The sequence below is a fragment of the Durio zibethinus genome, chromosome 7 (genome assembly GCF_047325235.1).
Source record: "Durio zibethinus cultivar Kanyao isolate XHJ-2024 chromosome 7, ASM4732523v1, whole genome shotgun sequence".
In the NCBI taxonomy this organism is placed as follows: domain Eukaryota; kingdom Viridiplantae; phylum Streptophyta; class Magnoliopsida; order Malvales; family Malvaceae; genus Durio; species Durio zibethinus.
The window spans coordinates 23,893,356-23,905,426 of record NC_143168.1 but is presented as its reverse complement, the minus strand read 5'-3'; the positions used below and the strand labels follow the sequence as shown (position 1 = coordinate 23,905,426).

General features: G+C 32.4%; 2 protein-coding genes across 3 annotated transcripts; both read left to right on the top strand.

The window, feature by feature from the left end:
- Positions 1–5,100: 5,100 nt before the first annotated feature.
- On the top strand, positions 5,101–9,919 carry LOC111277084 (U11/U12 small nuclear ribonucleoprotein 65 kDa protein-like). 2 transcript variants are annotated; one of them, XM_022863233.2, is made up of 12 exons: positions 5,101–5,194; positions 5,539–5,783; positions 5,910–5,981; positions 6,174–6,410; positions 6,670–6,751; positions 6,879–7,067; positions 7,221–7,391; positions 7,472–7,654; positions 7,914–8,001; positions 8,217–8,275; positions 8,562–8,627; positions 9,335–9,919. In XM_022863233.2, the coding sequence occupies exons 2-12, from the start codon at positions 5,569–5,571 to the stop codon at positions 9,416–9,418; spliced, it is 1,446 nt and encodes a 481-aa protein (XP_022718968.2). In that variant the 5' UTR covers positions 5,101–5,194; positions 5,539–5,568; the 3' UTR covers positions 9,419–9,919. The 2 variants fall into 2 exon arrangements, with proteins under 2 accessions (XP_022718968.2, XP_089620069.1); XM_089763943.1 differs by having other exon boundaries at positions 5,593–5,783; positions 9,335–9,880.
- A 192-nt stretch (positions 9,920–10,111) lies between these two features.
- LOC111277082 (pentatricopeptide repeat-containing protein At1g09220, mitochondrial-like) lies at positions 10,112–11,874 on the top strand. The gene has a single exon (XM_022863232.2). The coding sequence runs from the start codon at positions 10,252–10,254 to the stop codon at positions 11,749–11,751; it is 1,500 nt and encodes a 499-aa protein (XP_022718967.1). The 5' UTR covers positions 10,112–10,251; the 3' UTR covers positions 11,752–11,874.
- Positions 11,875–12,071: the final 197 nt, after the last annotated feature.

The following is a 12,071-nucleotide window of genomic DNA, read 5'->3' as shown; positions in this document are numbered from 1 at the left end:
CTATAAATCAATATAAACTAAAAGGGTAATGAAATTGTTACTTTTAAGTGTATTTTGTTGATAATTTTATGAACTTAGAATTGGACATAGATTGCACTTTTGTCAATATTTACATATATTTTCCATCCCTCAATTCATGTATAATATTATATATAAAATCAGATTTAGTCATTGTCCAATATATGGTAGAATATACCCCTATTTTATTTGCATATGATCCATTGTTAAGGACTCTATATATATATATATATATATATATATATTCTTTTGGCTTCTTTCAAGATATTTCTTATGAAAATCACACATGCAATGAATCAAATGTAGAAAAATCTTAGCCAATATATATAGGAAATACCAAACAACCCTTGTTGATAAAGACATATTTATTTTGTGTCAAAAGAAAAGACAGATTTCTAAATCGATCCTTCCCTTTTTTTTGTTTGTCATTTTTCTCATGAAAAATTAATCCTTCACTTCTAATAAAGCTCTAAACAGAAAATTAATCTTAATTAAAAGCATATAATTAATTTAATTTTTTTTCAAAAATATTATATTTTTATCTTTAAAATTATTAACTATTAAATCTTCATCATTAAAATTAATAATTTAATATTCTATTAATATATCATATCAAATTAAAAAAAAAAATAAATCACATGATTGTGGTATTTTTTCAAATAAACATGTTTCATATTTTTGACTACCCAAATCTTTTAAATATAAAAGTAAAATTAAATTGAAAAATATAACACTAGATAGAGTAGAGAGACCAAAATTTTTGTGTAGCTGACTTGGGTGAAGCCACCTGTATGCTTCCTAATTTATGACATAAAATAACGCGTGGAAGTGGTATAGATTGAAAGAGTTTACTTTTCTGGCGCCGACAAATTGAAAAAATTAAGCTCCAAAACTAGCAAACATAGCAAAAATTAAATTACCATTTGCAGCAAATTTGTGCACAACTTCTTTGCAAATATCTCAACTACTAATTAAACTACAAATTTTAGTTCAACATCGCTCTCGATTATGTGACTGTTCGATGTGTATATTCTTGATATTTATACACTAAAAAATTACGTACTTGTATTGTATACGTATTCATAATAAAAAATTAACTAAATTTAACATGAGTTTGATTAAATTTTAAATTACGATGTGAATTCAAATAATTGTATTACTTTATTTGTATAAATATAATAATTATTTATTTATTTGTTGGAATTACATCAAATCAAGAGATGTATTGAAAGTTTAGAATATTAGGTGGTGGCATTATTTAAAAATAAAGAAGATTAGGTGGGGGCCAACCAAATTCCATGCCATATTGCTTGACATTTTGGAAGCTGAAGATGCAGAGTTGGACCCTTAGTTTCCACATTAGATTAAAAGATGTGTTCATATTATATTCGCCGTGTCTTGTCACCTCATCATTTATTTAATTAATTTTATATTAATTCAGGATTTATCAAACTTAAAGGAGTAGTAAATTATTAAAAGAAATAATATTAATAATAAAATTACTGTTAATCAATGGATGTTAACTCTAAGTAATAAAAGAGTTTATCTCTTAAACGCTTTAGTTTGAAAATATATTAAAAGATTATGAAAATTTTAATATAAATAAATTTGTTTGAACCGATTGAATGAAACTTAAAATTTTATTTCTATTAAAAAATAAATTATTATTAAAGAAAGCTGAGATTTGGAGCTTAAGATATAAAATAAATTTCGTAAAATAAAATAATTAAATAAAAAAGTTGTTTTCTTTAATTGAAATTGTCAATAATAACGTGTGGACCCCACAAAAGAGAAGGCTTGAGAAAGTGTTAGCCTAACTCTCGTAACTTAAAACAGTTGACTTTTGGATCCAAAAGACGAAACTGCAAAGCAAAGAAGCCTCAATTATTGGTGACGATTGGTGATGCAGTACACCTCATCACTTTTTTTGCTCACATGTGAAATTTCTATCGGTCTGTCTTTTGCACTAACATGGGATGCCATGTAGGAGAACCAGACACCTGCCGTTTTTAATATCAAGAATCTTTGAAAAAAAATTAATGGTCTAAGTTATTAATTCATTAGTTTAGCAGTCGAGATTGGATTTATGCTCTTTCTCACAAATATGAATTCTAAATTTTTTTTTTGCAAAAAAAAAATTATTTATTAGTTCATGATTTTGGCAATTCATGCTTAAAAAAGTAATTTATGATTTTATAATCACTCAATGAAATATAAGTGCTTGCCTTTAAAGCTTTAACTCAAAAGTAAATTATCGATGCAAAATATGATTATTTATATAAAAATTATTAATATTTTACAAATTATATAGGTTCTATTAAGTAAAGTAGAGTTTTGGTAAGTTTAATTAGTAAAAAAAAATTTAATGAAATAATAATTTGTTTGATTTCATAAGTTCAAATGAATCTTATTATAAATTCATATGTATAGTTTATATGTACTTATACGAGTTATTTATATAAAACTTTATATAGTTTTTGGATTCAAATAATGAATGATAACTTTATAATTACTCATGAGAACATGAATTGTTCCTTACTTGTTTGATGATGTAAAGTGTACTGCTAGTGGTATCTATTTCTCTCTCGCTCCTTGATCTACAAAGATAAGAATACCATGATGTCATTCAACATTGCTCATAAGTCATGGTTAGTAGCAATAATAAAATCATCCCAACTTCGAAAAGAAAGCTAACATCAATGGGAACTTGGGATGAGAAAAAAAAAAAAAATTCAAAAATCGATTCAAAATTATAGTGTTTGATTTCGTTTAATTTAAGTTAATTTTTTTTTATTCGGTTTATAATTTTAAAATTTTATAATATTATTTAATATCTAAAAAATTTAAACTGAATTCAATTCCATCTGAATTGTTATCTTCTTTAACAAAAACTCTTAACCACCAATTGTATTCTATCAATTCTATCTTGGTCTTCTATTGCAAATCCTAAACTTTAGTCTCCCCGTTCAGTTTAATAATCAAAGTAGACTTAGGCCCCTTTGTTAGCGCAATAAGCACAATAAGAGTTCCTCTCACCACGCTAATAAAAGACCTTAACCAAGTGGATAAAAATTAGTATTATATTACGTATAAAAAAAATTGAAAGGTTGGAATTTAGCCACTGTTTCATAGTTTGAGACAGTTGGCTGGCATTGAGACAGATATGAATAAGATTTATTTAATAAACAAAGAAAATTGAGTAAGCAAGAGGCTTAAGACATTCATTTATTCATTCACATGTCAGCTTGAAAAAGATAAGATTTTTTTAATCCCAAATTTAATTTAATCACTTATTAATTAAATAGGAGGGTTTGGGTACATAAAAAAAGTCAAGATAATTGACTTATTCTCTTTTGTTTGGTTGAGGGGGAGTTTTACATTGGACTTTTCCTTTTGGCTAACCTCTCCACTAAAACCAAACTGTCCTAACCATCAAATTAACTAACAGATCAACTGTAGAGGGAAGTAACAATCATGCAGATGTGTCTTTGTCTTGATTACTACCCAAAAGGCGTGAAAAGGAAAATTGATTTCTTATAGGCATCACAGTTACTAAACACATATATGGAATTAAGATAAAATTAGTTGTTAGGATAATTTCGAAGAAATCAAACTTTTGACACTCTTAATTTCGATGACTAGAAAACACCTTTGTCGATGAGTATACTAGATAAACATGGACGCATGATTAAAACATTGTAGTTGACAAGTTGGGCGTTTTTTTTTTTTTTTTTTGACAGAAAATGTTTTGTATCATTTAAAATTATATAAGCATGAGAAGAATTTGTAGTATTATCTTATCTTCATGTTTTCGCTTAAGTTTAATTCTTTTTTGAAGATTATTAAAAAGTATTTTTTTACATGTTGCATTCACAATTTTACTTCAAATATGAAAATCATAAGGATTAATCTTTCTTTTTAATTGAAACATACAGGTATTAAAATTATGATTCATGGTTACGTATGCTTGTAGTTACCAAATTTTGGTTGGCTCTGATTCATGTTGATTCCTCAAGATAATTTAATAGTAGTATCTGACATCCAAGGTTTCAGCAAAATAATTGCAGCAGAATATGATTGCTGGTGTTTTAAGCTCTCCACTCCAAGCAGTTGCTTTAGTTGAAGAATTGGGGCAAAGGATTCTGTAATAATTAATATGTTAAGATAGTGACAATGACAGCCATCAATCCCAATATCCCATAAAATCAACCTAAGAATCAGTAGCTTATCGTAGGAACACCCCCCCCCCCCCCTCACCTTCTCTTTTTTTGCTTATCTTTTTCCTTTTAGAAAGAATAAGGTGGGGTAACTAACTTCAAAGTTCTTATCAATTTCTACTATAAAAATAAAATGCTTTGACAGGAAATACCAAAATCTTCCCATGGAAATTCATGGTAATGAGAGACTTGAATCACTTTATGTAATATATATTGTATTTAGAACTCCTTTCCTTTTCATCTCGTTCACCTCATAAAAAGTGTAGTTTGATTTCTAAGGAAAAGAAAAAAAAATTTTAAGACAAAAACAAAAAACTTCATATTTTTCGTTATTGAACTAATGTCCAAGAGAATATCATATTTTTCTTTGAAAAAAATTAGTACATAAATGAATTAAATGGTAAAGAAGGTATGTTTCTCTCTTTATTAAAAAAATCTGCACCAAATTATGATAGTAAGAGATATTAACTTGAACAAAATATTAAAGATAAGCTTTTGAGATTAGAAATTTTCCATGTTCATTACAAAATATTAAAGATACATATGAACCTGATCCAATTAAGTCATGCAATTATTTTTTAAAAAGTGTATTTAGTAGATTTGGAATTCACCTAATCAAATTCGTGATATCAAAACCTTATGACGGTAAAACCTGTTACATGACTTAATAAAAGGAAAATAATAGTTACTATGCAAGCCCAAGGGCTGTAACTAAACAAAACCAAGATCATGTTCAGTTACTTATCAAAGCCTAGAAATCACTAACGAGCCCAAGATTTTGGGTCTCAGAGAAGCCAATTATGAAACTCCCAAGCCTCCCTATAGACCCAACCTTATAAACCCATCATTTTTTTTTTCTTCTTTTGAAAGTCCGGGGAACAGAATTTCTTCAGGGAAAGAGAAGGCTAGCAGCAGCCAGCAGCAAGGAGGCAGAGCAAATCGATACCCAAAACTCAAAGGTGCAGTTTCACTTTACCTTGTAATGAAAACTATATAAAAATATGAAATTACATATGGGTTTCTGAAAATTTCTTTTTTGGACAAAAATTTGAATGTAAGAACACTAATTCTTGTTAGTTCGTATAGTTTAATGTTGCCATGTTGGTAATGTTCTATTTTTAAAAAAAAATCTTGTAAAGCTTATTTTTTTATTTTATTATGATTTTTTTATAATACCCACATTATAAAAATAACAAACAAATCAAAATTCAATGCAAGAAAATATGTATGTTAATATTCCTTCTGGTCATCAACATTGCAAAGATTTGTTAAAGTGTAATCCTTGACTTATTTATTGTTATAGGCAAGGAAATAAACTGCTGTGCATCCTTTAATGGCTTCTATTCCGTCCTCACAGCCTTTTAGCAATCCTCAAATGCAGCATTTTGAATACCAAGGTGTTGACGGAGCAACGTCAAACCCTTTAGAATTGGATTCTATAGCAACCCTTTTGATACGGCATCTTCCTGAGGCCATTCCTCATGAAACTCTTTTGCGGCTTTTCTCTCACTATGGTGCATCCTCTGTTCGTCCTTGCTCTACTGGAAAGTAAATAAATTTTAAAGCTTTAGTGGTTCCTTATAAATTCCATTCAGTTTGCAATTAGCTTTCTAAGGTCTTGCACATCTTTGTTTTTATCATACGTAATCATATTTTCCTTCTTTTATTATGTAGGTTGAGGAACTGTGCATTTGTGGATTTCAAAAATGAAGCATTGGCTTATCAAGCGCATCGTCAGTTAAATGGGTAAATTTCTAGCTTATTCCTGTTCTTTGTTCTCCCCTGTTGGGCACTTGGCTTGATCAAATATGTGAGTTATTTCTCAGTAGCATTAGATAGTAACTGTGTATTATTTGTTACATCTTGTTCCTTGTCTGTTAAGTATGTTTACAATATAAAAAATAGTTATCTAACTATCCTATTTCTGTGGTTGCTCAGCCTGAGGTTTCTTGGTAAAGTCTTATCAGTGGAGAGAGCTAGTAAACCATCTGAGGATAATAAACCTCAGAAAACTGGAGTTCAGCTTGCAAAGGATTTTCCACAATCTGCATCTTTGGTGAAAGATGCTAACTTGACTCAAGACCTAACTCAAGGTTCAAGATCAGGATCAATACCTGCTAGTGAACCGATTGCTCTTAGACTTGGTGTAGACTATCCATTTCCTCCTCACCTTGAGTGAGTCTATCCTCTTAATTCTTTCAATTTCCTTTTTCACTTTATCAGATGACCTTGAAATGTGAAGTTGCAAACATAGTGGCAAGTATTATGCACTCATGGTTTCAAGAGTTATTGGCTTTAAAGTTTGGTTTTTTCCAACCAGTGCATAAGGCTTCATAGAATAATGATTTTTTAGTTTGAATAGAGTACCCTGTTTTCTTTCTAAAGCAGTAATCACATTAGATATGAACAAAAGCTTATGCATTTTCTGTTGCAGATATGCTTACCCTCCTCCAGATGGAAATATTTTGACCAATATTGTTAATGCTCTTATTGCTGTTCCCCGTTTCTATACCCAGGTTTTCTTTAATTTTGCATTTATTCTAAAGCTGCTTCAATATTTCTTGTAATTGATTTTTTCTTCATTTTATCTAATTAACTATTGTTGGATATATATCCCTTACCATAAGAGTCTTTCAATTTCAGGTGTTGCACCTAATGAATAAAATGAATATTCCAGCTCCATTTCGAATGGCTTTGCCGACACCACCTCTGCCACCACCAATACCTGCTCCACAGGCACCGCCCCCACCCCCACCTCCTTCTTCCACACCTGCAAAGGCTCATTTTGCAGATGCATCTTCTAGTGAATCAGAAATGGAGTCTTCGGATGAGGTAAGATATTGCTGCTAACATGCCGAATGTCAGTGACCACATATTAGATTAAATTAAATGAAATATGTGTCTTGAAAGAAGCACTATGGTCAAATTTAATCCTATGTATGATTTCTGTAGTTGTTGATTGTTCCTTGATTAACATGTTTGTAGGAGTTGAATGACAAAGATGTGCCAAAATCTGCAAGGAAGCGTGCCAGGCGAGAAGTCATTGTAGGCCCTGCAATTGATAAAAGTGTAGCTCATGAGGCTGTTGGAGTGAAACCTGCCACCTTGATCCCAAAAGAAATCCCATTGATAAAAAAGAAGAACCCTGTGTTGCAGGTCGTATATTATCTAAGGGACATGTTTTACAAAGAGCTTACTCTGTCTATATGTTGATGATCTTTTTGGTGTTTTCACAGATCAAAATTGCTCCCAAACACATTCCTAATGAACAGAAAGATGATGATGATGATGATAGCTACAAACGGATTCCAGGGGAACCTAATGAGGAGGATTCAGATGCCAAACGATTTGCTACTGCAGATGAGTTGGAAAAGGGAAAGTTGCCTCCTGAAGAAATCTTATCTCTTCCAATGTTTAAGGTGTTGGATCTTATCTCAGCGGATTCTTTTAGATAGTAAATTAAATCAAAGATGCAATTGTCATAGTTTCCATTTGCTCATCTATGAAAGTATGAAAGCTTTTCTTTTTCCTGGCTGTTTGAGAACCACATTAGTTTAATCCTTTACTTCCTTTGGGGGTCATGGGCTTATGGCTTACATGTACGCTTTATTATGGCAATTAGCTAATCAGGTGCATCTGACAAAACATAAACTGAATGGTGACTCTTGGATTGTGCAGAACTATACGGCTGGGAATCCTGCTTCTGTGTTGTATATAAAGAACTTGGCAAAGGATGTTGTTCCTGAAGATTTCTATTTCATCTTTGGTGAGACTAAATGCCTTCATTCTTTATTGACACAAATAGTAACCTCTTAGCAGCTCAATTCCCATAATAAAGTGGGAAAAGAAGATAATAGTTAACATTAGAACTTTGCAGAAAAACTGCTTTTTTAAGTCCTTAGAATTGAAATGCTTCTTTACTTTGTTCCTTGTTCCTATTAGTAAAAGGATTTTGGCTGATTAAGTCTTGCTGTGATGTAGGATCATTATTTGGAAGCATTGGTGCAGCTAAATCGGGTCTTAATGTGAAGCTAATGCAGGTTACATTGCTTCTGGATTGAGCTCTCTGTGGCTTTATGTCTGACTTATTTACATTGGCTTATTTAAGTTTTATCTTCAACTTTATTGCCAAACTTTTTGTTGGAAAACCATGACAATTGACTGCATCAATCTGTGTCAAACTTCAAATATCTGAATATTTCATTAAACCAAAAGTTGAATTATTGGAATTTGAACATCGAAAGAATATGTTTTTGTAATTATGGAAAACCGAGATTTGTTGTTCAGAACCTAAATGTGAAACTGAAAGTAATCTTTTGATTTCAGGAGGGAAGAATGAGGGGCCAAGCTTTTGTGACATTTCCATCAGTTGAACTTGCCCATCGCGCTTTGGTATGTTTCTCTCAGGTTTCTTGTTTTCCTGTCTCAAGTGGGCTTATGCATTTCATGTATCTTGTAAAAGTTGACTCATGACCTGCCTTTGTGTCTAAAGATTGTTTACATCAACCAAGGAATGCTTTCCTATGAGTAATTTCGATGCAGCGAGTATCACTTGTCATAGCTAGCCAAAATAGCTAGAAATAACTTGGTTACATGGTCCAAACAGTAATGAAAGTAAGAAAAATGAATTAGCTCTCTTCCTGAGTTGTTTTTATGTTAACATTAACTTTATTATTATTATTATTATTATTATTATTGCCAAAATTGCCAACCTGGTTTCCTTTCCCTGTAATTTTTTTCGAGGTAGAGAAGTTAACAACATTCAGCTCTGGCATATCTGAAGAATTAAAGCTTTGGCTAATACTACGGTGTTAGCTGAAGGCAATTTTTAATACCCTAAAGCTATCAACTTGTAAAATTCATGCAAATTACTGACCTTCACTAATAAGTTTTTAGTTTTATTAGCAAGCAACCCTATTTGCTTTAATCCGTGTTCGAAGATAGGTTATTCTTAATGCACAAGTAATTCAGACTTAGTTCCTAATGTCTCACTGCAATAAGCACGCCCATGGAACACTGCTTTGTCATTTGTGTTATCTCGCCTCGTGTAGCGATCATGAATTTCTGATTCAATGTTTAATTATATTCCTTCTTTGCAGAGTCTTGTAAACGGGTATGTGTTCAAAGGCAAACCAATAATCATCCAGTTCGGTCGGAATCCTTCCGCTGCAAAAACAAATTAAAATTGATGTGTGGTGACATGAGCAACCTCCTGCATGATTATTACGGTGGTGATTATGCCTTTGTCCGCCACCCTAATTGTGCAATCCCAAGGCTGCAGTGCACGGAGATGTGTGCTAGAGTTTCTGAAATGATTATTCTGCCATTGCATTTTAATGGAAAGAATTTTTTGGCTGCCTCAAGGGTCCGCTCCAGATCATGATTCATATCTTCAGTTGTGACTGGAGACAAGCACAAAACAGCTTTGCTGCTTGCTGCTACAGGATTTAAAGGCGAAGAGCCATTGTGTAAGGCAGTAATCCTTCATCATCACTGGTACTAATGTCGGTTTAGCTATTGCATCGCCCTTAAAAAGTTTCTCAGTCCATCTTAAATCTGTGTACAAGCATGATGGTGAGATTTGATGTTGCAATATTTATTATTATAAACAATGGTTGGAAATTTCTCCTTGTTCTTCATTTTCACTGCTTGATTCAAGAAATTTCCCAGAAATTCTTCTTTTTAATGTGGTAAATTTATTAGATTCTCAGCGGTCTATAACGTAAGTCCTGTAAGGAAATCGTCAATCCTGTAAGTAAATTTTTGTTTTTGCTTCTCAAAGTGAATTTCAGGAAACAACTATTCATAAACTCTACTCATTCTCTGTCAAAATTCAACTCATATTAAAATTTTCTAATTCTAACAATTTGGGTGTCTATAATGCAAAACCGTGTACCAGAAAAGATATAGTACAACAAGCAGAATTCTAACAATTTTTCGCAGAAATTTTCAATACAAAATAAAAGAATAGCGACGAAAACTTTTCCTTGGTTGTATTCTCTTTAAAGTTTAAACCATGTTGCAGCCAACAAAACCTCCCTTTCCCTCCAAAAACAAATTTTCTCTGCGGTTCCTTCATTCTTTTCCATCTTCCCTTTCAGCTCAACAAACCCAAACCCATCTTTCCCTTTCACCTCAAAAAAAACAAAACTATAAAAAATACTACCTTTTCTCATTCTTAAACAAAAACCCAACAATCCAAAGAGTCCCAAAACAAGTCCACTCTCACTTACTCACAACTGCCTCATTTTCCCACTCTATTAGACTCTTCAATGCTCTGCTTAGGTGCTATTCTGTAAGTGAAAATCCCAAGGATGCCATCTTTCTTTACCAACAATTCCAAAGTTTTCACCTTCACTTAAAATTTGACAGCTTTACTTATGCTTTCCTTATCAAAGCTTGTGCTTATCTAAATGACTTAATTTTAGGCAGACAGTTTCATGGGATGGAAATAAAAATGGGTTTTGAGTCTCATCTCTATGTGCAAACTGGGTTGGTTAATATGTATGTAGAAAGTGGGGGTTTGTTTGAGAGCAAAAAAGTGTTTGATGAAATGCCTGAGAAGAATCCTGTTACTTGGAATGTGATGATAACTGGCTTGGCTAAGCAAGGGGAGATTGAGTTTGCGCGTTTTCTGTTTGAAAAGATGCCGGATAGGAATATTGTTTCATGGAGTGGGATGATTGATGGGTACACGAGGATGAACCGGTATAGGGAGGCTTTAGGTTTGTTTCGAAGGATGATTGCGGATGATGGGGTTGAACCTTGTGAAATAACGGTCTTGGCTATTTTGCCATCTGTTTGGAATATTGGAGATGTCAAGATTTGTCAGTTGATTCATAGTTATGGAGAGAAGAGAGGCTTTCTTGTGCCTGATATTCGTGTCATGAATATGCTTTTTGATACATATGCAAAATGCGGTTGCATAGTAAGTGCATCAAGGTTGTTTGAAGAGATTCCGGCTCATATGAAAACTTTGGTTTCATGGACATCGTTGATTTCAAGCTTTGCAATGCATGGGATGGGGAAAGAGGCTGTTGAGAGTTTTGAAAGGATGGAGCAACAAGGTTGGAAGCCAAATAGGGTCACTTTCGTGAGTGTTTTAAATGCTTGTAGTCATGGATGCCTGGTTGAGGAGGGGCTCAAGTTTTTCGAAAAGATGGTTAATGAGTGTCAAATCGTGCCTGACATTAAGCATTATGGGTGTTTGGTTGACATGTTAGGGAGGACAGGGAGGTTGGAAGAAGCGGAAAAGATTGCTCTAGAGATTCCTTGTGAGATAGCAAACGAAGTGGTTTGGAGAATACTGCTGGGTGCCTGTAGCTTTTATGGTAATGTTGAGATGGGTGAGAGGGTGACAACAAAGATAATGGAGATTGAGAAGGGATATGGAGGTGACTATGTTCTGATGTCGAATATCCTTGCTGGTGCTGGAAGGTTTGGAGATGCTCTGAGCTTGAGAAGATTGATGGATGAGAGGAATGCCTTCAAAATTCCTGGCTCTAGTTTGACCTGATACCTTAGTGGCTTGAAGGATGAGTGTAGGATAGACAAATTTTGCATATGATGGAGTGGCGCCAAGGAAAATGTTGGATTTGCATGTTGCTCAAATCATTGAGAAATTATTACAGAGAAGCTTCGGGTGTTAAATTCTGAAATTATCACAATGTTTTAATTTGGATCATAATTCAATTGGTTCATATAATTATTTTTAAAAGATAATATTTAATAAATTTAAACTCAAATTTTTATATTTACAACTTTTTTCTTATTCTCAGACTTTTTTTATAAAAGAAAAAAATTTAAATATATTTTTTTATTTAAATTAAACAAATA

Coding starts and splice junctions, on each gene's coding strand:
- LOC111277084 (XM_022863233.2), top strand. CDS start 5,569: ATGGCTTCTATTCCGTCCTCACAGCCTTTTAGCAATCCTCAAATGCAG. Junction 6,752..6,878: donor TTCCCCGTTTCTATACCCAG/GTTTTCTTTAAT, acceptor TTTCAATTTCAG/GTGTTGCACCTAATGAATAA. Junction 8,628..9,334: donor AACTTGCCCATCGCGCTTTG/GTATGTTTCTCT, acceptor CCTTCTTTGCAG/AGTCTTGTAAACGGGTATGT.
- LOC111277082 (XM_022863232.2), top strand. CDS start 10,252: ATGTTGCAGCCAACAAAACCTCCCTTTCCCTCCAAAAACAAATTTTCT.